Source organism: Erpetoichthys calabaricus, chromosome 5 (genome assembly GCF_900747795.2).
Source record: "Erpetoichthys calabaricus chromosome 5, fErpCal1.3, whole genome shotgun sequence".
Classification (NCBI taxonomy): Eukaryota; Metazoa; Chordata; class Cladistia; order Polypteriformes; family Polypteridae; genus Erpetoichthys; species Erpetoichthys calabaricus.
The window spans coordinates 22,484,579-22,510,824 of NC_041398.2; the positions used below are offsets into that span (position 1 = coordinate 22,484,579).

General features: G+C 39.8%; 1 protein-coding gene across 2 annotated transcripts; it reads left to right on the plus strand.

The window, feature by feature from the left end:
* Positions 1-5,686: 5,686 nt before the first annotated feature.
* On the plus strand, positions 5,687-24,493 carry LOC114643710 (zinc finger protein OZF-like). Of its 2 annotated transcripts, none has more exons than XM_028792224.2 (3): positions 5,687-6,241; positions 13,847-14,347; positions 22,154-24,493. In XM_028792224.2, the coding sequence occupies exons 2-3, from the start codon at positions 13,948-13,950 to the stop codon at positions 23,410-23,412; spliced, it is 1,659 nt and encodes a 552-aa protein (XP_028648057.2). In that variant the 5' UTR covers positions 5,687-6,241; positions 13,847-13,947; the 3' UTR covers positions 23,413-24,493. The 2 variants fall into 2 exon arrangements, with proteins under 2 accessions (XP_028648057.2, XP_051783429.1); XM_051927469.1 differs by having other exon boundaries at positions 5,687-6,212; positions 13,859-14,347.
* Positions 24,494-26,246: the final 1,753 nt, after the last annotated feature.

The window sequence follows — 26,246 nt, forward strand, 5'->3', positions numbered from 1 at the left end:
CCTGACCCCCTGTAGAGAGTTCAGTAAACAAATCTTCTTCTAAGAGTGGAATGTCTGCTAGTTTTCCTTCAATTCAGAGTCTTCAATGGTCTGTGATGTCTGCTTTGTGACAAAGGGCTGTATGGTGCTTTTATGTTACACCACGATAACAAAGCACACAATATCTATAATATCTACTCAATGGCTCCTGTGACGCAGTCCTGCTAGTCGGAGAAAGAGTACATTAACCTTATAACACAGAATGAGACATTACAATGTAAAGTGTTGAGGTCTCCCAGAGAAACCTGTTTAAACTGAAAAAATGCTAAAGAAAATGAATGAAAAACCAAAAGGCATCAAGTAAGTCAATTCAAGAGTATTCTTATTCTTCAATTTATTGCCAGTGCAGGCTGATTTATATCCAACAGTTGCAGGTCTAAAAATGAACGCCCAGTCAGCTCTGTTTTTTAATAAATGGAACCAGAATAAGTAGGAATTCTGGGATAATCTGGAAGTGAGGTCACTGGTCTACTGCAGGCTCCTCCTCCACACTTGTGTAGGAAAAGGAAGTGAGGTTAGCGGCTGTGTCTCATCCAAAGCTTCCCCCATTTCACCTCTTGAGCAGAGCCTCCAATACAAAGTTTCTGTCTGTTATACCTGCCTGGCACTCTCCACCTTGCATTTTTTAACTTGCACTGCATTTTTATCACTCTTTAATTAATATTGTTTTTATCAGTATGCTGCTGCTGAAGTATGTGAATTTCCTCTTGGGGATTAATAAAGTATCTATCTAGAATTCATACTCGAGAAAAGACGTTTAGCTGTGATGAATGTACTGTTGTGTGAAAAAATAAGTACACCCCATGGAAATGGTTGCCTTTCTTACTGTTCTTCAACAGGTAAACAATAGACTTTCATGTAAACAATGCCTACAGGTAAAGCTGATGTTCTTGAATAAAAGCACAAGGACAATTTGCCTTTTTAGTAATGTATTTAACAAAAATATCAATAAATGTAATAGTCTACTTGACAACACTACTAATATCTAGGCCTTGTTTTTACATCAGTTGCATAGGATCTTTGTTAAAAAAGAAAAGTATCAATTTCTGTTAAAATAATGACATTTTCTGGATGATTTCAAACTTTCGAACACTACTGTATGCTGCTCTCTCCACCTGTTAGTAGTATATCAAATTCCTTTGTGCCTCTTATTATTGGTTATACGTCACATGTGTATCAAATGTAATCGGGCTTTTCTATCTTGAAACAGGTTAACCTCTTATCTATGTTGTCCTTATCTGTAGACATTCAACATCTTGAAAGCACAAAAGAATTGAAAGTTATGGAAAAAATTAATAAGTCATTCTCTTCACAATACAGCAAAAACATTTCAGATACTGATAATGTTGCATAGAAAGAGGCAACTCATAAAAAACTTGAGATACAACTGTTGCTCAGGAGCGCACACAAGTTAACACTGAAGAGGAGCCACATTGCTGTCCTGAATATGGCAAATGATTCTTGCAAATTTGGGATCTTCAGAGACATTCAAAAATTCACTTTGGGGACAATCCCTATTAGTGTTCTGAATGCAAGAGGAGAGTCTCATGCTAGAAAGGTATTTTGGCTCGCAAAAAAGTTCACATAGGATAAGACATGAATTATTGTTTGGAATGTGGTAAACACTTCTCACATTTAGTTCACCTTCAGAAAAAAAAAAATCACATAAGAGGGGTATATGAACTCTTATTCAGAGTATTGTAAATGGTTTGCTCACAGAAAAACTGTTCAGAGTCATATCAATATTCATATTGGAGGAAAGCCACAAAGCTGTGAAGAATGTGGCAAGCGATTCAGTGAAAAACACAGTCTTCAAAACCACATGTGTGTTAATGATAAAGAGAAAATGTTTTGCTGTCCTGAATGTAATAAACAAATCTCAGGAAGAAACAGTCTTCAGGCACACATATACATTCACATAAAATTGGAAATGTATTGTTGTTCTCAATGTGGAAAAAAGTGCTATATAAATGTAAAGAATTATTATTATTAATGTGGTAAACATTTTCCACCAGAAGGAGCATTGAGAAATGTATGATTATTCATACTGGAGAGAAGCCATTTTGCTGTTTTGCTGTACAGAATGTGGGAAATGATTCTCAGCAGTAATCTTCAGTTTTGTTCAGTAACACACATGGATTCACACGGGAGAAAACTGTTCAAATTTAGACAAGGACTGTCTACTTTAATTAAAGGAGAAGATGAGAAAATCTGGACTGAATGTCAATTTCTGCAAAAGATGTACCTCTATTTTCTTCCACTCCAAGTTCATCAAGACGCCATATACACTATATAGCCAAAGGTTTGTGGACACCTGACCGTCACACATATATGAGGTTTATGGACATCCCATTCCAAAGCCATTGGCATTAATATGGACTTGACCCCCCGCCCCTTTCTGATTATAAAAGCCTCCACTGTCCTGGTAAGGTTTAACACAAGATTTTGAAGTATGTCTGTTGGGTGTTTGTGCCCAAAAGCCAAAAGAGCATTTGTGAGTTCAGGTACTGATGTTGGGTGATAAGACCTGGCTCACAATTCATCTCCAAGGTGTTCAATAGGGTTGAGGTCAGGGTTCTGTGCAGGCTATTCAAGTTCCTCCATGTCTTTATGCATAGGGCAGCAGTCATTCTGGAACAGAAAATGGGGGCTTTCACAATCTGTTAGCACAAAGCTGGATGTACACAATTGTCTAAAATATCTTTGTATGCTGTGGCATTGTCAGTAGTCTTCATAGAAACCAAAGGGCCTTACCTAAACCTTAAAACCAGCCCTGGACAATTATCCTTCCTCCACCAAACTTTATAGTCCAGCAGGTGGCATTCTTCTGGCATCTGCCAAATCAAGAGTGGTAAACTGGACTGCCAGATAGTGACACCTGATTCATCACTCCAGAGAAATCATTTCCACTGCTCCAGAGTCAAGTGGTGGGTAGTGTGACAGCACTACAGCTGATGCTTGGCATTGCACATTGTACAGTGGGTACGGAAAGTATTCAGACCCCCTTCAATTTTTCACTCTTTGTCATATTGCAGCCATTTGCTAAAATCATTTAAATTAATTTTTTCCCTCATTAATGTACACACAGCACCCCATATTGACAGACAAAAAAAAGAATTTTTGAAATTGTTGCAGATTTATTAAAAAAGAAAAACTGAAATATCACATGGTCCTAAGTATTCAGACCCTTTGCTCAGTATTTAGTAGAAGCACCCTTTTGAGCTAATACAGCCATGAGTCTTCTTGGGAAAGATGCAACAAGTTTTTCACACCTGGATTTGGGGATCCTCTGCCATTCCTCCTTGCAGATCCTCTCCAGTTCTGTCAGGTTGGATGGTAAACGTTGGTGGGCAGCCATTTTTAGGTCTCTCCAGAGATGCTCAATTGGGTTTAAGTCAGGGCTCTGGCTGGGCCATTCAAGAACAGTCACAGAGTTGTTGTGAAGCCACTCCTTCGTTATTTTAGCTGTGTGCTTAGGGTCATTGTCTAGTTGGAAGGTAAACCTTCGGCCCAGTCTGAGGTCCTTAGCACTCTGGAGAAGGTTTTTGTCCAGGATATCCCTGTACTTGGCCGCATTCATCTTTCCCTCGATTGCAACCAGTCGTCCTGTCCCTGCAGCTGAAAAACACCCCCACAGCATGATGCTGCCACCGCCATGCTTCACTGTGGGGACTGTATTGGACAGGTGATGAGCAGTGACTGGTTGTCTCCACACATACCGCTTAGAATTAAGGCCAAAAAGTTCTATCTTGGTCTCATCAGACCAGAGAATCTTATTTCTCACCATCTCAGAGTCCTTCAGGTGTCTTTTAGCAAACTCCATGCGGGCTGTCATGGGTCTTGCACTGAGGTATGTGTGGAGACAACCAGGCACTGCTCATCACTTGTCCAATACAGTCCCCACAGTGAAGCATGGCGGTGGCAGCATCATGCTGTGGGGGTGTTTTTCAGCTGCAAGGACAGGACGACTGGTTGCAATCGAGGGAAAGATGAATGCGGCCAAATACAGGGATATCCTGGACAAACACCTTCTCCAGAGGGCTAAGGACCTCAGACTGGGCCGAAGGTTTACCTTCCAACAAGACAATGACCCTAAGCACACAGCTAAAATAACGAAGGAGTGGCTACACAACAACTCTGTGACTGTTCTTGAATGGCCCAGCCAGAGCCCTGACTTAAACCCAATTGAGCATCTCTGGAGAGACCTAAAAATGGCTGTCCACCAACGTTTACCATCCAACCTGACAGAACTGGAGAGGATCTGCAAGGAGGAATGGCAGAGGATCCCCAAATCCAGGTGTGAAAAACTTGTTGCATCTTTCCCAAGAAGACTCATGGCTGTATTAGCTCAAAAGGGTGCTTCTACTAAATACTGAGCAAAGGGTCTGAATACTTAGGACCATGTGATATTTCAGTTTTTCTTTTTTAATAAATCTGCAACAATTTCAAAAATTCTTTTTTTTGTCTGTCAATATGGGGTGCTGTGTGTACATTAAAGAGGGAAAAAATTAATTTAAATGATTTTAGCAAATGGCTGCAATATGACAAAGAGTGAAAAATTGAAGGGGGTCTGAATACTTTCCGTACCCACTGTATAGTAAGGCCTTTGTGCTGCTACTTGGAAATGGGTGCCCATTTCATGAAGCTCCTGATACACAGTCCTTATGCTGATGTTGCCTCCAGAAGCAGTTTGGAACTCTGTTGTGAGTGATGCCACCAAGAACAGACGACTTTTACAGCACTCAGCAGCCTTGCTCCGTGAGCTTGTTTGCCCTACCTCTAAAAAAGCACGTCCTGAAAAAACTGGTGTTTGAGATTAGCCAGTTTAACAATTGGCTTCATATTGGATGCAGTTTTTGCAAGAGAGGAAAGACAAACAGGGTGAAATTGACTAAAGACCTCATCAGAAGTCAGGTACAGGAAAGGAACTGAGACGAATGGTGAAATAGAAAATGTAACCTTATCAATTTTACCAATTAAAAAAAAAAATCAAAAACTCCCCAGAAGTTTAAAGATTCTAATCAGACCACAAGTTATGAGGAATTGATATACAAATATTTATATATAATTATTTGGCTGATGCCTTTTTCCAAAGCAGCTTACAACTTTTTGAGATACAGTTGGTTAAATTTCTTTTGTGTCTCCAGTTGGAATACAGGCAGGTGAAGTGACTTGACCCAGGGTCACACAGTAGCAGGATTTGAACCCACCACCTCAGAGTTTGAGGTACAAATCCTTAATCACTGTGCCCCACTGCCTGTTTATTTTACACAAAATTAAAAAACATTATTTTCAGTAACAAAACAGGGACTAATCACGCACATGATGGTTAGTTAAGGATTCGGAGAAAAATTAGAGTTTGGAATTTACTTACTTACTTATTGGACAATCGAGGCACATTCTGAATGAGGATGAGGAGAACATGCGGCTAAGCGAGACCCGGTGTTTTCCAATTTACACACATTAACGAGCCTTTGTCGCGACAGTATATTTTTGGAGGTGGACAATGTCGTTTCAGGATGAGCGAATGACCAAAACGTAAAAAAATAAATAAAGCATTTTCAAATATAGTCGTATTATAGTGATCTATGAAAAGTCTTGAGACACCACCTCTCTGTAGGCTAACATGCTTGCCGCACTAACTCCTGGGAAATGAAGTTTTTACTTTTCCTTAAATAATTTGTGAGGGTTAGTGTCAGGAAAGATATCCGACCGTAAAAATCACGCCAAAACGTTCAAAACATCGACCCCACATAGAAGTAGGAAAAGAAGAAGTGGAAGAAAAAGACAAATGCAGGAACGTTGGGTGCAAGGGCCGTAGGGAAATGTAGTCAAGTAATTGTTCTACGCGCAGGCGCGCTCTTGAGCGTGCCATACTGTTGCCAGGATTCGTCAGAAGACGCGTGCACCTTAAATTAGCTCGGGGTTCCTGGTGCCTATGTCAAACCTATGATCATTAACTGTTTCATTGTCTTGATCTCCTGCTCTACAAAATTTGGAAAGTGAAAAAGTTCCTGAGAGCCTGTAGTCGAGATTTCTAATTGAAAAAGGAAGCGCTGCTGTGAAGGGAAGTCCGCCCTCCTGCATTTCTCACACCGCGGTGGCCTGTTGGCGAGTGAAGAGCTAAATCGACCATAAACCCGAAGAAGAATCAGAAAAAGGAGAAGTCGGAGGTTTCGTATTATGTTGCACGGATTTTCAGGTATGGCATCTTCTCCGTCTCCGAGGAATGACTATCTAGGTGTGGCTGTGAGAGCGGACATCTATGACGAGTGTCAGAGAAATTAATCTCCTGACGAAGAAGGGCTTGATTAGGGAGACTGGACGGTGGCTCAGGGTGTTCTCGTGTTCCTTACGGTTAAGTTCGTCTTCCCTTCTTTGTTGTGATCAGGACAATGGATGGATGAGTTGTTTTTATTTTAAGAAAGGGAAAAAAACTATATTTGATCTTGACCTTTTTTCGTTTTAAACAAGGACCTATAGTTTTTTTTTCCGTGTTTGGTTTATTTGAGTTCTTTTTCTTTATCTTTCATTTTCCTTTATCCGAGTTTAATTGGATCCCAAAGGATTTTTGATGGGTTTATTTCATTACTGCAGAGCCCCCTATCCTGATTAGACAGGGTGCAAGGTAGAGAGCATAAACAGGATGCCAATCCATTGCTTGGCTCACACAAACATATCAAGAACTGCTTTAGAATAACAAGGCAACCTAACCAGCATGTCTTTCCGGTTGTGATATGATAACTGGAGTTCTCTAAGTAAAATCCTCACAGGCATAGGGAGTACCTGTAAACTCCACACAGGGCATGTCAAACTCTGACCCTGGAGAGCCGAAATGGCTTCAGGCTTTTGTTTCAGCCACTTTTAAAATTAGTAACCACTTACTGCTGCCAATAGTACAGGCAGGCTACAGTTAGATCCATAAGTATTTGGACAGAGATACAATTTTCATATACTTTTGGAATTATGTCTCTTTGTGTGTGTTAATACATTTTAATAAAAATTAAGCAACAATATGTTGATAATGTGTATAATTTTTTTTATTTTTTTTTTACTTTTTACTTTCTCCTATTGTAATCGTCCAAAAATTCAGGATTTTAACGAATCTCAACATTTTAGACCTCGCTGAGTCCGATTTACTTTCTCGTAGGGAAAGTATTCTAATCATCCAAAATTTCCATTTCGAGATTTTGATGAATCTCAATGTTTTAGACATCCCTGAGTCTGAAAATACCATTTTTGGAATTCTGTGTGTTTGTGTGTTTGTTTGTATGTAAACACGATAACTTGAGTACACTTTCACTTAGGTCAACCAAATTGTGCATACAAGTATTAGGTACAAAACGTAGATTTCTATCAGCTGTTGGGCTATAGTGGTACTTTACCTGAACACATACTCGATTTTTGTTTTTTTTTTTTTATTCATGCAGCTAGAGTCCAATTTTTCCTCTTTACTTTTATAATAATTGTTCAATATTATTAATTTGATTTGTTGTTGATGCTTCTTTAATGTATGTAATATAAAAACATAATCCATTGTCTTGCGGTTTACATTTCTTAAAATATCCATCCCATATCTGAGTATGTGAGAAAGTTGAGGGGAGAGCACTCCCGATTTTTGCTTTTGTTATTCTCTTAAAACACTGTTTTGCAATATGTCTGTGATCCCAAGATGCATGTCTACATACACTCTGCATGAGTGTATTTGGTAAGTTTTTAAAGGCTTTTTGCTTCACCTGGGGACCCGTGTCTTCTTTAGCTGCACAAACAGGCAAAGTATGTTTTAAAATGTATTGAAAAAATATGCTTCACTTCAAACACAATTTTATATGGAAAATTAATATATACTATTATCGTGAAAAAAAATGTTTTGACTTGGAAAAATACCAAACTTGTCCTTTAACAATTAAACAAGTTCTGTGTGGTAAAAATGAAGTTATTTTAAAGGTATGACCCAGACCTAAATGGGAATCCCCTAAATACATCAAAGTTAGTATCTCTCTGTTAAAAACACTTGCTTACCCACAATGCATTTACTGTCACCCTAATGCCCACACTCTAGGGCAGGGGTAGGCAACGTCAGTCCTGGAGAGCCGCAGTGGTTGCAGGTTTTTGTTCCTACCCAGTTTCTTAATGAGCAATCAAGCAATAAGTGTTTCATCAGCAATAATTAAGTGATAGTTTGATGCTTCATTTTAGTGGTCTCGCTTGTTAAGTCTCCCCGCCCTTAATTGCTTATTTCAATCTTAAACAGCTGCATTCAGTGTGTTAATGGCTCCTTATTTAGTAATAAGATGTAAAAGACAAAGCAGCCAGCTAGCTGCTAGATGGAGAACTTCTGGCTGCTTTGTCTTTTACATCTTATTACTAAATAAGGAGCCATTAACACACTGAATGCAGCTGTTTAAGATTGAAATAAGCAATTAAGGGCGGGGAGACTTAACAAGCGAGACCACTAAAATGAAGCATCAAACTATCACTTAAGCAATAAGTGTTTCATCAGCAATAATTGATTGCTCATTAAGAAACTGGGTAGGAACAAAAACCTGCAACCACTGCGGCTCTCCAGGACTGACGTTGCCTACCCCTGCTCTAGGGGGGTCCCCCTCAGCCTTCCAAACCTTGTTTGAAGTATTGTGGCAATCCCCTCACACTAGGTGCCCTGTATTTAATCACCCTAGAAACAACAAACAAACTAGAAATTTAAAAGCAAAGTAGTATTAATTAAAATAGCAGTAAGAACATACGTAATATAGCAAAGTCAGGATATTGTAATATGTGAGTCAATGTCTTGGACCTAAGAGATGACGCAGAGCCCAAAGGCTTCAAGAAAACCGACTATATTCTAATTAAAACAGGAACAGTTAAGGTCTTTATTCAAATGGGAGCCACCACTTCAATACACTCGAACATAGCAAACAAGAAGTGATGGGGCCAAGTCAGTGGGCGGGTTAGACTGGCCCCCTCATCAGCCATCGGGTGACAGACATGACATGTTATGTGGCGAGTCTGTGAACCTGTGGTTGCCTTAGCGACGGACCTGCCTGTAATAACAGTGTTGGTGCCCAGCACAGCTGGGGGGTTGTTGGATCTCAAAAATATATTAAACTAGGGGGCTCTGCCCCCTGCTCGCTTCGCTTGCCAACTCCCGGCCGGGTGCTACGTGCTAGCCACTTCATGGGTCTGCTGCTCGCGTATGGGGATGCGGATGTACAATTTAAACAGATTGTTATTTTCATGGTAATTGTTACATATGCATGATAGAACTAACTATTTTACATTACAGCGAGTATTTAACCATAGTAAAACGTAATAAATTGAAAGAAAATGATGTTTCATGTTGTGTTAGAGGTAGTCATTGTGATACACAATTTTGTTCTGTTTGGCTTTGAAATTAACACACAAACACTTTTTAAACTTACACTTTTACTGTAACACTTCAGTAAAAACAATATTTGGAATTAACCTTTTGTCAATATGGCATTGAATTTTGATTCTGTGTTTGGACTTACATCATGACAACACAACGTATAACTGCCTGTGAGAGAATTTTGTTTCTTTCTCTCTAATAAATAAACTTTCAAATGTTTGTCCCTGTGATTTGTTAATTGTCTTTGCAAAAGCTATTCTAACAGGAATCTGTAAACGTTTTAATACGAATGGCCTATCAAGATCTCCCTTGGTGTCTAATGTTATCCCATGAAGATGGGACTACATTACCTTTCTTGTCGCCTGTTAAAATTTTACATGTCAGAATTGTTCGACCAATTTTGAATACAACTAATCTTGTCCCATTGCATAGCACATCACTCGGACATAAATTACGTAATAACATTACAATTCTTCCTTCTTTCAACAGTTATTCATGTGATGGAAGAATGTATGGTGTTAATGGTTGTAGATATTCTAAGTGATATTGTAAGTTGATGTTTTCATCTTCCGCATGATCACCACTAACTGTTTCAGCAGAGTCTATTGATATGCATTTAACTAATTTGCCACGTAACCAATTGACAATTTTCACGCTAATTCGTCTGACTTCATCATTTCTTGGTGCTAGGATTGCCCGTGTACTCTTTTCTTCTGTTGATAACCCTTCGGGATGAAATTCTTCAATAAGATTTGGACATAACATGTCTTCTTTTATTGGGAACTTAAAGTGAGGAAAATGTCAAAATTTATAAGACCTGAGGCAGCAGGAACTGTGTCTGACAAAAGCATTCACACGAATGAGAGGTGAGAGGACCGTAAACCGGAAATGGTGGAGAGGAGGGCGGGACTTGAAAAAATCTCTTGGAAATAGACTCGTCTACGTCTTGAGATTTTCTTTTATAATAGAGAGATATATTACACAGTCATAATACGCTTACTAATAATTATCAATGATGTCAATTCAGGATGTTCTCCTGGGCAGATGTTAGATTCCACACTCCATCTTCAGCATGATGATGGGATGATAGAAAGAGGCAGAGAGACCAAACTAATGCCAGTCCTTTGGCTTTCTGTCACACCTTATGGGCCAGTGGTGCAGGGTGCCTCCCCAGACTCCCCTGATTCAGTGACCAATCTTGTTTAGTCCTCCAGTCCATCCTTCCCACCACAGCTAGTCTACTTTTGTTCTTCTCAGCATTTCCTTAATTTTCAAAGGATGCACAAATGTAGTTAGGAGAACAAGAAAGAAAGGATGTAGTCAGTCATAAAATGCTGGCAAAGTAGAGACCAATAGATGTGATTGGTCCATATGCCTTCAAGTGTCCTAAAACACATCAACACAGTTGTCTGGGTGCAAACGAAGAGAAAAAGAAAATGAAACATGTATTTGTTTTATCAGTGTGCCTCCTGCGTCTGTCTGTGTCGGTTTGAGCGCTGGTATGGCGGCATCTATTGTCACACTGTATATTGTACCCTGGCTGCAAATGGGTAATTTTGTTGAGGTATTCACAGGTTTGAGTCCAAAACAGAACTGATTTGAGTGTGAGAATATGGCAGCTTTAAAGGTCGGGACAGGAAGTGACATCACCAATAGCACCAGTACTGGAAGTGATGTCATCAATGGAGCCAGGACCTAGTGGGATTTCCCGTTGATGATCTGCAAAGGATTGAGAAAGAAAGTCAGTGCAGCTCGTCACCCCCTGGTCTGGCGTGGTACTACTACTATTCAGGCCCTTTAGCTGCCTCCCAATCACACGTGTGTGACAACGGGGTGAGACTAGTCAGACAAGTATCACTCTGCAACTGAAAAGTGGAGCCACAGTGGGGAGTTGACATTTTACAAGCAGCATACGCTAGGTGTCTCTTTACCAAGCTGTGTGCAGCCATACAGTTGCTCCCTGCTTTACTTCTTTTTCACAACAAAATGTTAAAATTGGACATCAACTGTACATTAATCACCCACATACCCCATGTAGTGCCACATATATTAATAACTAGCTCTACCCCATGGCTTTGCCAAAATATTAATGAAACAGGACAAACTTTAAAAATCAATAGGCGCTGGCACTATATCTGATCATGTTCAGCTCTGATGGGAAAGCACATGGCCGTGATATCTCTGGCAATCAGCAACTTCCCTCTAAAACACATGGAGCTCTGATCTCTCTCTCAAAAATGTCAAACGTTACTCCTCAACAATCTGTAGATGATAATGTCAGTGGAACAAACAGGTATCACTAGCTAAGCAGAGGCAAAGTGCACTCCAACACGTGGCGAGAGGTAGAGCGACTCGAACAGAGGCTGGCGAGTGAATGAGGAAGGCCCCGCCCCCCTGCTCTCGGTCCACAGCCACTCTCTTGGATTTGCATAAGTATATCGGTACCACAAGTGAACAGTGGTAGTTAGCGTGATGAGAGAAGTTGCAAAATCAACCGGAAAGTCCAAGCAAATTATAGAAAACAACCGGATCTAAATCCGTGAAGTAGTTCTCTCTTGAAAAGTGGACAGATATACAAACGAGTCTAAAACTATAAGACATTTCACGCTTGGAGCACGACATTTTTAAAACCGTTTCTTAGCAAGCACCTATGGGCCAATGGTAACCTACATTCCAAATTTCAAGTCCCAAGTTCTCATGGTTCTGGAGATTTCATGATGAGTGAGTCAGTGGTATTTGGCTTCTATCTATCTATCTATCTATCTATCTATCTATCTATCTATCTATCTATCTATCTATCTATCTATCTATCTATCTATCTATCTATCTATCTATCTATCTATCTATCTATCTATCGATCATAATAGTATTTTTTGTGATTAAATTTTTATTGATAAAATAAAAAATGAATATGGTAGAAATAAACAATGAATACAGATTTTGGGCCATATAAGAACAAACACAATACACCCCCACCAGCAAGAGCCCCATATATTATAAAAATGGAGTGAACAGTCACGTTTTTGTTTGTTGCCTGTGGATTTTATCCATTAGTCCATCCTTGTATGATTGCTGGTTTTTAGAGTGGTGAATCTCCATTGTCTAAACTCCCTTAATCTAACTTTATGGCTACAGGAGGTGTTGTGATGTGAAATTTTGCATACAAGTTAATAAATATTTATATGTCTTTCTTTGTAACTTAGACAAAGCAATGTAATATTAGTGTTACATTATTGATAATAACAGCAATGGTTTGATGGTTTAAGAACCCCTTTCCCCCCCCTTTTAGGACTGAGTCTCTTTGTAATTTTACGACAGGGTTGGGGGAAAGTGCCTCAAACAAGATTGGCTAATATTTCTCTGCAGGACTCTCAGTCAACACCCACAGGAAATCCAGGCTGCCTAACTGCCAAGCTTTAACTTAATAAATGGTTATGGTGGCAGATGTGAAAGTATTCTGTGCCCCATTGGTCTGAAGTATGGCTGTTTGGAATTGTCTTATATCAAAAGCCCTTAAGTACCACGACACCCTATTGGCTGTAGGGGTTGGACAGAAAATCTATAAATTTGCTTGCCTTACCCAGCTCTCTCTCTCTTACCAAACTGATGAAAGACCATCTCACACACCATGAACTTAAAAGGACAACACAATGAAGAGCACAGCTCAGCAGCCATATTGAGACAGGCACGCGGCCTGTTCTGAAGAAAGTTGACTAGAAATTATGCCTTAACTAGAGATATTTAAAGTAACTACAAGTCTGTGTGCTGCCTGAAACTACACATCACCATTTACCAGATTGTATGGTTGCCAATATTCAATGTACTTTGGATATTTTTATTTATGAATATTATCAATAATACATTATTTAAAGTTTAACTTAATGCCTGCTTGCCCTTTACTACACCTAATTGCCTGAGGTTATAAATGTAGAAGGGAAGGTGGGGGGAAGTCATATGGTACAATACCTTATAAACAGTGGTAAGTCTGTGAGATTTGAGGCATTCTGACAAAGGCTACATATTAATAATAGAAAAGGGGAAAGTAGAGCAATATAATACTCTACCAAGACAAAACAGGAGACTAAAACTCATCTTGTCAGCACTGGGTATAAGATAGGAAGCACCCCCAGAGCACACTTACTCCCACATCCACACAGCACACATAAGACCTTCAGGCTGCTTTAAAAAGAGGTGCAGGCTTAGAAGTTTAGAATTTTTTTCCAATCTTTGGCTGCTTTCTTAATGGGAATCATTAAACATCTAAGATTCAATTTACTTTGTAAACCAAATGTTGAATAGATTTGACAAGAAACTGGCTGTTTTACTTTGTTAGGTTTGTTTTTTTTCAATACATAATAAGTTAATGGTAACAAGGTAAATATGTTTATTGTTGTGTTTGTAATACAATTATAAAGGAATTATGTGCTCTTTTCACAGTGAAAAGATGAGCCGTCATGCACAGAATTGTACCGCCCCATTGAAGCCAGCACTGCGATGGTTACAAAGGAATCTGTGAAGAAAGTAACACGTCAAACTACATGGTGAATCTCAAGGACGAGAGAATGGCCCATGTCAAACAAGAGGATTGTGAGTGGAGTTCTGTACATCTGACAGGTTTCAGCACAAAAGAGGAGAATTCTGAAGAGAAAATTTGTATTTTTAAACAGGAAGAGGAGACGACATCTGTGAGCGTTAAAGCAGAGGATTGTAAGCAGGGCACTGTTAGCCCTGAAGTACAAATGCACACCACTGTAAATGTTTTGAAGGAAGACCCGTCGCCAAAAAATGATTTTAGACCACCTTCGGGTTCAACATTCCAAAGAGAAATGTGTATTTTAGGGTACAAGAGGAGGAAACTTCTTCGCAAGTCAAAGTCTGGGGACAAAAATGCAGTCAGAAAAGAGAAGCCAGAATTGTCTGCAGGGCAATCTGGATTATGTAAGTGATCTACCAAACTTTTTTTCATGTTCAAAGACCGCTTTTTAACATTTCTTATGTTTTAGATTAAAACCCTCTCACATAACTTTTTAGTTTCTGGTTACCTGTTAAACCACAGAAAAAGTATTGTTCATGTGACCGTAAAATTATAATACTGAAATGTATAGATTTAATGAGCATTTGTTTTTTTGTTTTTTTTAATGCACCTGTTTAGCCTTTCATATGGTTGGAGTGGTGGGTAGCACTGTTGTCTAAGTCCCATGCTTGGTCATTGTTCTTGTTGTGTGGAGTTTGGGTGTCCTCCTTTTGTCTGTGCAGGTTTTATTCCAGTTACTCAAGTCCCACATCACCAAAAATGTGGGTGTTAGAGCAATGTGTTATTCCAGCTTGGTCCTTTCTGAGGATGGGCGTGTGCAAGAGATGAACTGGTGTCCTGCCATGGCACCAGTCCATTAAGGTTCAACTCCCTGTTTAAGTGTGAAATGGGCCTTCAATGAAAGAAATCGGCAACAGCCTGGAAGAAACGAAAACTGAAAGACAAAGAGGTGCTGTCCTGTTGGTGTGTCTTGGCACATTAGCCAATCAGAATTCATTTCTTGAAAAGACAGAAAGTAAAATAAGTGAAAGACATTTGACTGACATTCTCAAGTCTGTATGACTTCTACACATTAAAAGAGCTGTCAGTAGAAAGTGTTGGCGATCCTAGTGCATGATTGAAGTGGTGGCCTAAGGTGTAGGTCTGAGTGACAGTGACACAACAGCGAGTGACATTCACCATGGCAACTGTCAGATTCATTTATGGATAACTGCTTATGTTGAATAATCATGTAAACAGAATAAAAGCACTTGAAGGAGCTATAGAAGAAAACTACAATCCACTTTCTAGCTTGATGATGGATGTTGAAAACCTTAAGAAAACCTAAATCATATTGGGATAAAAAAATGAGATAATTAAAGTAGTTGTATACAGTGAAACTAGAATACTGAGGTAAGTGAAGAGTTATTATCTTCATTAGGTGAAGAAGAAATGCAGAAGAAGCAGTGCAAAGGTTTTAAGGAGTTTGAATGTGTTCGTTGCAGATTCAAAATTTGGTTTTGGAAAATATGTCTATACTTTTTAGTGAACTAAAATAAGCCTGTTTTAAAAATTCCATCCAATACATTAAATAAGCAGCTTACAAAAGAATTAAGTGGGTTCAGAATTTGTGATTATGTACTTCAAGTGTCTATTTCCTACCTTAAAGACAGTAAGATGTTTAATGATGGCAGAGTGGGAAATACTTTGATTTTCACGCTGACCCTAAATCTTTGGTTCTTTGGTATATTTGAGTATGTACAGTACTGTGCAAAAGTTTTAGGCAGGTGTGAAAAAAATGCTGTAAACAAAGAATGCTTTCAAAAATGGAAGTGCTAATCATTTATTTTCATCAATCAACAAAATGCAGTGAATGAACAAAAGAGAAATCTAAATCAAATCAAAATTTGGTGTGACCACCCTTTGCCTTCAAAACAGCATCAATTCTTCTAGGTACACTTGCACACAGTTTTTGAAGGAACTCGGCTGGTAGGTTCTTCCAAACATCTTGGAGAACTAACCACAGATCTTCTGTGGATAGGCTTCCTCACATCCTTCTATCTCTTCATGTAATCCCAGACGCACTTGAGGATGTTGTGTTCGGGGCTCTGTGGGGGCCATAACATCACTTCCAGGACTTCTTGTTCTTCTTTACGCTGAAGATAGTTCTTAATGACTTTGGCTGTATGTTTGGGGTTGTTGTCCTGCTGCAGAATAAATTTGGGGCCAATCATACGCCTCCCTGATGGTATTGCATGATGGATAAGTATCTGCCTGTATTTCTCAGCATTGAGAACACCATTAATCCTGACCAAATCTCCAACTCCATTTGCAGAAATGCAGCCCCAAACATTCAAGGAACCTCCACCATGCTTCACGGTTGCTTGCAGACACTCATTATTGTACCGCTCTCCAGCCTTTCGACGAACAAACTGCCTTCTGCTACAGCCAAATATTTCAAATTTTGACTCGTCAGTCCAGAGCACCTACTGCCATTTTTCTGCACCCCAGTTTCCTATGTTTTCGTGCATACTTGAGTCGCTTGGCCTTGTTTCCACGTCAGAGGTATGGCTTTTTGGCTGCAACACTTCTGGCCAGACTTCTCCGGACAGTAGATTGGTGTACCTGGGTCCCACTGGTTTCTGAGCTGATGGCACTGCTGGACATCTTCCGATTTCGAAGGGTAATAAGCTTAATGTGTCTTTCATCTGCTGCAATAAGTTCCCTTGACTGACCACTACGTCTACGATCCTCAGCGTTGCCCGTTTCTTTGTGCTTCTTCAAAAGAGCTTGAACAGCACATCTTGAAACCCCAGTCTGCTTTGAAATCTTTGTCTGGGAGAGACCCTTACTGATGCAGTATAACTACCTTGTGTCTTGTTGCTGTGCTCAATCTTGCCATGACATGAAACTGTCTTCCACAACCTCACCTTGGTAGCAGAGTTTGGTTGTTCCTCACCCAGTTTGAAGCCTCCTACACAGCTGTTTCTGTTTCAGTTCATGACTGTGTTTCAACCTACGTGTGACATTGATGATCATTAGCACCTGTTTGGTAGAATTGGTTGACCTGACTAGAATCCTACAAAATCCCTGACTTTGTGCAAGTGGACCTATAAGAATTGATGCTGGTTTGAAGGCAAAAGGTAGGAACACCAAATATTGATTTGATTTAGATTTTTCTTTTGTTTGCTCACTTTGCATTTTGTAAATTGATAACAATAAACAATCATTATTTATATTTCGGAAAGCATTCTTTGTTTACAGCATTTTTTCACACCTGCCTAAAACTTTTGCACAGTACTGTATATACACCAGGGATGTCCAGCTCTGATCCTGGAGGGTCACAGTGGCTGCATTTATTTGTCACATACAATTTCTTGTATTAGGAAGTTGTCATTTTTCACATATCCCAACCTACTCTCCAGAGAGTTTGGGGGTCAGAGCATGGGGTCAGCTATTTGTCCTGCATCTCTGAAGCAGTTGCAGGTTAAAGGCATCGTCCAAGGGCCCAATGGAGTATCATTCATTCTGTCAGTGCCAGGATTCAAACTGATAGCCTTTGAGTTACCAGCCCAGATCCTTTAGCCAGAGAGCCAACATTCCATTTTGAGTCTAAAGCATTTCAAACCATCTTCTTCATTAGTGACTGGGTTTTGCTGCTAATTAACTTCTTTTGCCTTCATTTTAATTAACTTGATTCAGACCCCTTAGTTGTCTCATTTTCCTTAATTAGCAGCCAAACATTAATGGAACACAAAACAAACCGCCACATGACCAGTTCACCTGTCCGCATCACACAATATCTGAAAATAAAGAAAGGAGAAGGTCTCAGTAAGGTTGATCTGTCAGGTCACCAAAACATTTTGACGATGTTCTTAGGAAAAGCAGAAAATCAACAGTTTTGGAAATGTCTGCTGCAGCAGAATGAGAGCAGCAACAAGCCATGGGATTAAATAACAGAGATAATAAAGTCCATTGAATTGCACACGTGGATGCACCTCCATCACCAGAGTGGTGCACAATTCAGTTCCAAATTATGAAAACTTGGCAAGTTCCAAACTTTTCATCCACATTTCACTGTCTTACTTTGCTCTTTTCTGGACTGCAGTTTCTGCTGCTTGTTGTACTTCCAACCCATAAAAGGCTATTTCTTTTAAAATGACTTCTTCTCTTGGTCTAAATATGTGTTTTGGTGCAGTGAGCAGGTCAAGAACTTCACTGGATTTCATTCAGGCCCTCAAAGAAATATCTTTATGTTGCTGTGCATCAAATACAGAGAGCTTCTTTTGTGGTGTATATATGTATAATACAGTATATGGAGGTGAAGGTCTGTCATACAGTTCGCATATTTGTAGCTGGAAATCCACAAAGGGACAATTTCTTAAAATAGGTTTTCAGGAGTCATCATCAGAGGAAAATAATCAGTCATACAGGCAATATATATGTATATATCTTATATATAAACATCTGCAAATGGAAAGTGTGTGTGTGTGTGTGTCTGTCTGGCCCGGAAGTAAGAGATGGAGTCAGGGTAAGGGTTCAGTCTCGAGAAACAGAAAAACTCGCTTAGCCGCTAATAACACAAGTGAGGCAAGCATGTCAGCAAAATGAAACCTCAGAATAAAGACAAAGTCGCTTAGCTACTAACATCAGCAACACGGTTTCCCTTTTACTTCACCTTCCGCCGCTAATACACAAGCGAGACGAGCACATCGGCAAAACGAAACCTTCGAAGAAAGACAAAGTTGCTTTGAGGCTAACATTGGCAACACAGTATCCCTTTTATATTGCCTCCCGCCGGTAATGCACAAGTGATGCGAGCACATCGGCAAAATAAAACATTCAAAGAAAGAGTCACTCACTTAGCAGCTAATGCACAAGCGAGGCAAGCACATCGGTAAAACAAATCCTCCTTGGAGAGAGATTCCCAGAGGAGTTCCTTTCAATTACCTGACATCTCTACATTTCAGTTTTTTTTTCTGACAATTTCAATAGTTTCTAGGACCCCTGGCTTTTTACAGCACAAGCTTACACAGTTAGTCTTATATATAAACGTCTATGCGTGGAAGTGTGTGTGTGTGTCTGTCTGTCCAGACCAGAAGTGAGAGGTGGAGTTGGGGTAAGGGTTCCACCTCCAAGGAAACAGAAAACTCTCTTTGCCACTAATAACACAAGCAATGTGAGCACATCAGTAAAACGAAACCTCAGAAGAAAGACAATGTCACTTAGCCACTAACATCGGCAACACAGTATCCCTTTTACTTTTCCTCCTGCCACTAATAACACAAGCAAGGCGAGCACGTCTACAAAACGAAACCTCAGAAGAAAGACAAAGTCGCTTAGCTGGTAATAACACAAGCGAGGTGAGCACGTCAGTAAAATGAATCCTCCTAGGAGAGAGATGCCCAGAGTAGTTCCTTTCAATTTTTTCTGACGGTTTCAGTAGTTTCTAGGACCCCTGGCTTTTTAGTGCACGGGGTTACACAGCTAGTGTTTATATAAATAAAATTAGGGTTGTCAGAATTGAAGCATTAATACGTGTGATTAATTTTGAAGGTATAGCACATTTTTTTCTAATCGTATTTTGCTCTTGTGCTGTTCATCTCCCCTAATTATCTAAACCAATGTTTTCTAAACTGGATGCTTCAGCCCCACTGAGGTTGACCTTAATTTTAAAAAAAAAAAAACAATTTTAGAATAGTGTTAGTCTTTAAATAGCCTTACATAGTTTTTAAATAAATATGCTGGTAACTGAAAACGTTCTTTAATTGTTGCATAAAAGTACTCTTATATTTATGTAGTTATACTTGAGAGCAGTGGAGTACACAAACAGCAGTCTGGTGGTGCGCGAGGAAAGTAAAAAGTGAGACCGTTGATTTCACAGCAGCTGAACCCGAGTCTCCCTGCTCAGCTGGGCTTCAGTTTCCTGTGCCATCCCACTGCACTCCTGCCATCAAAATCTGCACCTGTTTCCCCTTGGGATTAATAAAGTATCTATCTATCTATCTATCTATCTATCTATCTATCTATCTATCTATCTATCTATCTATCTATCTATCTATCTATCTATCTATCTATCTATCTATCTATCTATCTATCTATCTATCTATCTATCTATCTATCTATCTATCTATCTATCTATCATTGACCACATTGTCTCAGAGGGAACAGCTGCTGCTTGCTCCCCTGTTTCTTTGAGCTGATCCATGCCAGGCTGGAGACTGCTCAGTAACCACACGCCAAGACCGATTGACTTTTGCAATACAGAGGGTCTCGGGTGCTGTCTTTCTCACCGCCCGCCGACCACACTAGCAGCATGTTAGTCTGCCTGTCTTTCACTCTCTCCCTCTCATATCTGGTCCTCAAGCATTACAAGATTTTTTTTATTTTGATAAACTTGTTTGATGTTCCATCAGTTTTAGAACAATTTTAAGAATACGATGACTAAGGAAGGAAAAAAATATATATTGTAGACAAATGTTAACAACTACTAATAAGAAAATGAATGTATCAAACATTTTATTTTGACATCATTACTGTTAATCAACAGCTGAACACTACTGTTTAGGAACAGAGTTACCAATGTTTGTTAACTTGCATTCTTCTTTAAAAAATAAACATAGGAGTAGGGTGCCATTAGAAGCAGAACTGTACCTAAATTTACAATATTTGTCAATGAAAACTAATAATAATAATGAGCCTGTAAAAAGGCACTCACCCTTAACAGTTGTCTTTGAGTTATCTTTCTGTTTTTTTTCTTTTTAAACTGAACTGCTTGCTTCACTCACCAATCCCCCATCCAAACCGGCCTGCATTATGCACCAGCAACTTCACGTCTCTGCCGTTCGTGTATGTGGATTTCACTTTCACCAAACAACAAATTTTTTAATTCTCGCGGGAAGAAACACTACTTTTCCCAGATGGCAACATGAAATAGACAATCTACAAGTCTCCGACTTAAAGTTTAAATCCGAACAATATCTACATAGTTCTGTCATAGCACCTTTGTCCATATATTTGATCTCTTTTCGCTGTTCCGTCATTTCACTGAGTAATAATTTCCATTTGTTTGTGCTAATGTGATCTTTACTATCATTTTTTTGAGACTTTTGAATTTTCATACTTTCATTATCTCTAACCTGCTGTGCATGTGTATCACGCCAATGTTTTTGAATTCTTTATGACGTTCTACTTTGTCATCTACTCTTTGTCTTTTATTTCCAGCCCAGTGCGCGGTTAAATCTCTTGGCATGAAGACTCATCTCGCAAGACATGAAAGTGTTTCTCTGAGAAAGTCATGTCTCGTCCTAGGATTTTTTTATTGTAATAGAGAGATATTTGTAACTTTTATTTCTATTTCTTTCAATTTGGATTCATATGTTACCATATAATTTATGTAAATTAAAAATAAGGAAATTTTGGACTTTCTAATTTTTGTATTATTATTCGAGCCATTCTACTGTTCTTATATTAAAAAGCATTTGCTGTATATGATAAAAATTAAAATACCTGTACAACCACCCAAAAAAGTGCTGTGTAATCCCTTGTTAAAGTTCTGAAGTGCAATACCGGTGGGACAGGGGGGAATTAAGAAATGTCATTTTAAGAATTCAATACTGAAGGGTAAAATAAAATGGGGATACCTTAAAATATTTCAATTCTTGGAGGTGCTACACCAAGGATAGAAGATTGAAAGCCCTTGGTCTAGAGATACCATGTGACGTTCAGTCATATACAGTATGTGTCAATAGGTTGACATAGTTAAACATTTGCTGTTATTTTCAGGTCCGCTATTATTCAAAATCATGCAGTGCAAGTCATTTTAGAAGTAACCGAGATCCAAGATCAGCCCTGGTTCATCTCATTTGGTTTGTATTAGCGGATGCCTTGCCTAGGAGGTATAACTATTTTGGGGGGCTTTGACTTAAAGTCTGGAAACCCCTGATCTAAGCTATTGCATTAACAATGGCTGTAAAGGTGAAATATGTGATGGTTGCTTTTGATTTAAAACTGTCTCAGATGATGCAAAAGACAAAATTGTTGATATTTTGTGTGAGCAAAATTAAATATCGCAGAGGTACAACATCCTTGGCTTCTTAGTTAAGAGCAGAACATTAAGAGCAGCATTTTTTGTGGGCTGAACCTTCTTCCCAACATGATTTATTACTTAGTAAGTCAAGGTGTGTATTACAATGCAGAGTTTTAAATATTTTGTCTTTCTTTTAAAACAGGTTTGCAAGAGGACAGCAACTTTTCCCCTCTTCAGTGCAGATATCCAGTGGAGCAGCATGGTGAAAATAGGAAGAACCTGACATCTTGCTCAGAAAGTTTGATACCCACCTCTTTGAAGTGTAATTCTTTAAACAGTGAGAATCTAGTAAGGTTAGAGATCATCAGCGCTAGTGAACAAAAGCAAAATAGTAAGCCCCTGGCTTTATATGTTGGCCAAGAAAGTGTGAAGAGTTTGAACTCCAAATCGGACTTTAAAGATCTGGAAAGTGCTCATATCGGAGAAAAGCCCCAGTGCTGGTCTGAATGTGGTAAACATTTCTCACAAATCAGTGAACTTAATGCACATTTAAGAATTCACACTAGAGTGAAGCCACATTGCTGTTTAGAATGTGGGAAGTCGTTCACATATTTAAGTCATCTTAAAGCTCATAGAAGAGTTCACACTGGTGAGAAGCCATATTTCTGCGCAGAATGCGGTAAGCAGTTCTCACATAGCACCAATCTTCATAGACATAGGAGAGTTCATACTGGTGAGAAACCATATTGCTGTGATGAATGTGGCAGACGATTCTCACAACCCGGTGATCTCCGAGCACACACCAGAGTTCATACTAGAGAGAAGCCACATTGCTGTTCTGAATGTGGTAAACGTTTTTCACGTATTGGCAATCTCAAATCACATAAATTAGTCCACACTGGAGAAAAACCATTTTGCTGTTCTGACTGTGGCAAGCAATTTTCTCTGCTGGGTGATCTTCAAAGACATAAGAAAATACACACTGGAGTAAAGCCCCATTGTTGTTCTGAATGTGGCAAACGATTCTCACATGTAAGCAATCTTAAGGTACATTCAAGAGTTCACACTGGAGAGAAGCCGCATTGCTGTTCAAAATGTGGTAAACGATTCTCCAACACAAGTGATCTGAGGAGGCATACCAAAATTCACAGTGGAGAGAAACCTTACTGCTGTTTTGAATGTGGGAAACAATTTTCAACCTTTAGCCATGTCACAAGACACACAAAGATACACACTGGGGAAAAGCCATATAGTTGCTCTGAGTGTGGCAAACAATTCACTGAACTACGCAATCTCCGACGGCACACAAGAATACACACTGGAGAGAAGCCTCATTGCTGTACTGAATGTGGGAAACGATTCTTATACAAAAGTAGTCTTCTGTATCACAGCAGAACTCACACTGTAGAAAAGTCTCAAGCCCCTTCAGAATCCCACCAGAAAGATCTGACTCATGGATGACTTGGGAGTAGTAAACTGAGAGACTAATCATGGCAACACAATACAGTGTTCTCTAACACCATAGTGCATAACAGAGGGAAAGTAGTGAATCTTGATAAAGAGGAGATTCTGCTGAAAATTGCTCACTGCATGGATAGAAGCACAATACTGATGACGTTGAATGTGTTCATACAAACTGGCCAGACGCTATACCTGCATATTATGCCAAACATCTTATGTTTAGATATGAGATAAGTACCAGAAACCACCAGAAAGAAAAGATAGTCAAACAGACCCCCAATAATTAAGGAGTTCTCCATGTTGTAAATGGAGGGGCAGCATGAAATGATATAGACATGCAATTCAGGGCATGACAAATGTGGAACAAGAAAACTTACAGCTGTTACTGTTGATCAATGCCCATGATTTACCAATTTAAAAAGACAAGTGCAAAAAACAAAACTAGAAGAATCACCTGTTCTTTCCTTTCAAGAGAAACAGATACTTGATGGACTACAAAATGGATGCAGCAGAATGAAACAAAAGCAGTGAAAAAGGAGGAAGCAGTACTTCACCCATTGGCCTTGGGAGCCATTGGATTATACTTTACATAATAAACTAAGCACTTGTATGTGAAAAGATGACCATTATATTGTGAGGGATGGGCGGCCAAATATTCCGGTCCACACCTCCAGGCCGCCAGATGGAGCCCTCCCAGCAGCATGGAAGGTCCCCAAATTCCAGCAGGGCATTATGGACATTGTAGTTTTTATAAACAACCCTTCTGGATAACATGGGGACCACCAGGAGCCGCTGTAGGGAGGTTTACAGAGTGCTACGTGCCCTATAACCCGGAAGTGCATCATGATCACATGACCAGAAGGAACGACGTGCTTCCAGGTTGAAGAAAAGGACTTTTAATCTGACCCGGAAGTGATGAGGACTTATGGATTGTTGGGCTGGAACCACTTCCGGGTCAGGGACTATAAAGGATTCTGGGAAACCCCAGACGAGTGCGCTGAGCTGGGTGGAAGGGTGGCAACGCGTCTGGGAGAGGAGGATTGGTGATTGATTATTGATTTATTGTATGAGTAGTGTGGAGTGGAGGGTGCTTTGTGCACATTATTATTATAAAATAAATAATAATTGTATTTTAATCCATTTTGGAATAAGGCTGTAACATAACAAAATGTGGAAAAAGTGATGCGCTGTGAATATTTTCTGGATGCACTGTACTTCTGATTTTTGATGTAGTTTGTGTTTTTCACCAATGAAGAGTCATATGCTAAAGTAAGTTTCCTTCAAAATAGGATTTGCAACACTTCAGACACTTATGGCTTGTTGTCTGCGTTCACCGACCTCCTCAACCCCCTTGATGTTGATGGCTTTGCAATCTTCTTTTTTTTTATGAAAAGGTGTCTGTCTTCTTATCACCCTCTACCACCCAGCATGCTCCCTCCTGAACACACCACAGCATTCTCCTCTTTCTCCCCTTTCCCCACCGGGGTCATCTCTAGTCACCCCCACTATCTGTCCACTTGACTCCATCCCCATTACATCTCCTCCAGGCTAAGCCCCCCTCACTCATTTCTGCAGTTACACAATTCATCAACAACACACTCAGCACATGCACTTTTCCTTCACTGTGCAAACAAGCTCTAGTAACTCCTAGCCTCAAAAAGCCCACTCTTGACCCACCTGAAGTAGAGAATTACAGACCAGCTTTGCCCTTCTCCTTTCTATCCAAAACACTGGAACATGCTAACTCTAACCAAGTCCCTTCCTTTCTTCTACAAAATAGACTGCTTGATCTTCAATCAGTCAGGATTCAAGAAGGGCCACTCCATGCAGATGGCTGAATTCACCATTTCTGATACATTACAGCAGGCCAAAACTACTGCTATCAGTGCTCATCTTGGTAGATTTCTCCTCTTCCTTTGACATGGTCAACCACCATATCCTCCTTCACATCCTCTCTGGCTCTGGAATCAATGGGACTGCCCTCAGATGGTTGATGTCCTATCTCTTGGACAGATCCTACTGTATGTCCTGTCATTAAGAGATATCAAGGGTGCACCAGGTGAGCATGGGAGTCCCCCAAGGATTGGTGTTTGGCCCTCTCCTCTTCATTAGGCTCTATCATCCAGTCCCATGATATCTCTTATTGAAGATGAGCTCTACCTGTCGTTCCCTTCAGAGAACCACACAATATCAGTTAGTATCTCTGCTGCTTCTGTTTCTCTGTTTTGGCACACGCTATACATGATTCTGTCCAGAATGAATGAAAATGTCAATTAAATTCTGTTTTGCAACTAACTAGTGCTTAGAAAAGGTTGGAGGAGTGTGTTGTATCCTACTGGATACATGCAGGTGCATGGGGATTTCTGCCATTCACCACGAAATGATGCCGGATTTGTCTTGTAGTTTAATGGCTGGTCGCTTTCTTGCACAGTTGTAGAGTCAGAATCATCACGTTCTAACACCGAGTCAGTGAAGCTTCAGGGATGTCAGTCTGTCCAGTTAGGAAACACAAGTGACTGTGAATTAACTTCACCTGCTTTGGTGCAAATGAAAGTGGCAACAACTGGAGAGGCAACAGCAGGACACTCCCCAAAAAGGGAATGGTGGCCACAGACAGTTGCTCTCTCCTTATCCTTTCTAACCAATTCTTCTCTAGTTTTGCTAGTGTCCTTGTCACTACTGGTAGCATTAGGTGGTACCTGCAGCTGATTCCAGTTGCACAGGTAGTCCAACTCTTCCAGGATGGCACATCCATATGTGCCACATGGAAGAGATACTAGGAGTCATGCCATTACACAAGGAGAGCCATAGAAGGACATCCAGCCCAGCAGCAG

Coding starts and splice junctions, on each gene's coding strand:
- LOC114643710 (XM_028792224.2), top strand. CDS start 13,948: ATGGTGAATCTCAAGGACGAGAGAATGGCCCATGTCAAACAAGAGGAT. Junction 14,348..22,153: donor TGCAGGGCAATCTGGATTAT/GTAAGTGATCTA, acceptor CTTTTAAAACAG/GTTTGCAAGAGGACAGCAAC.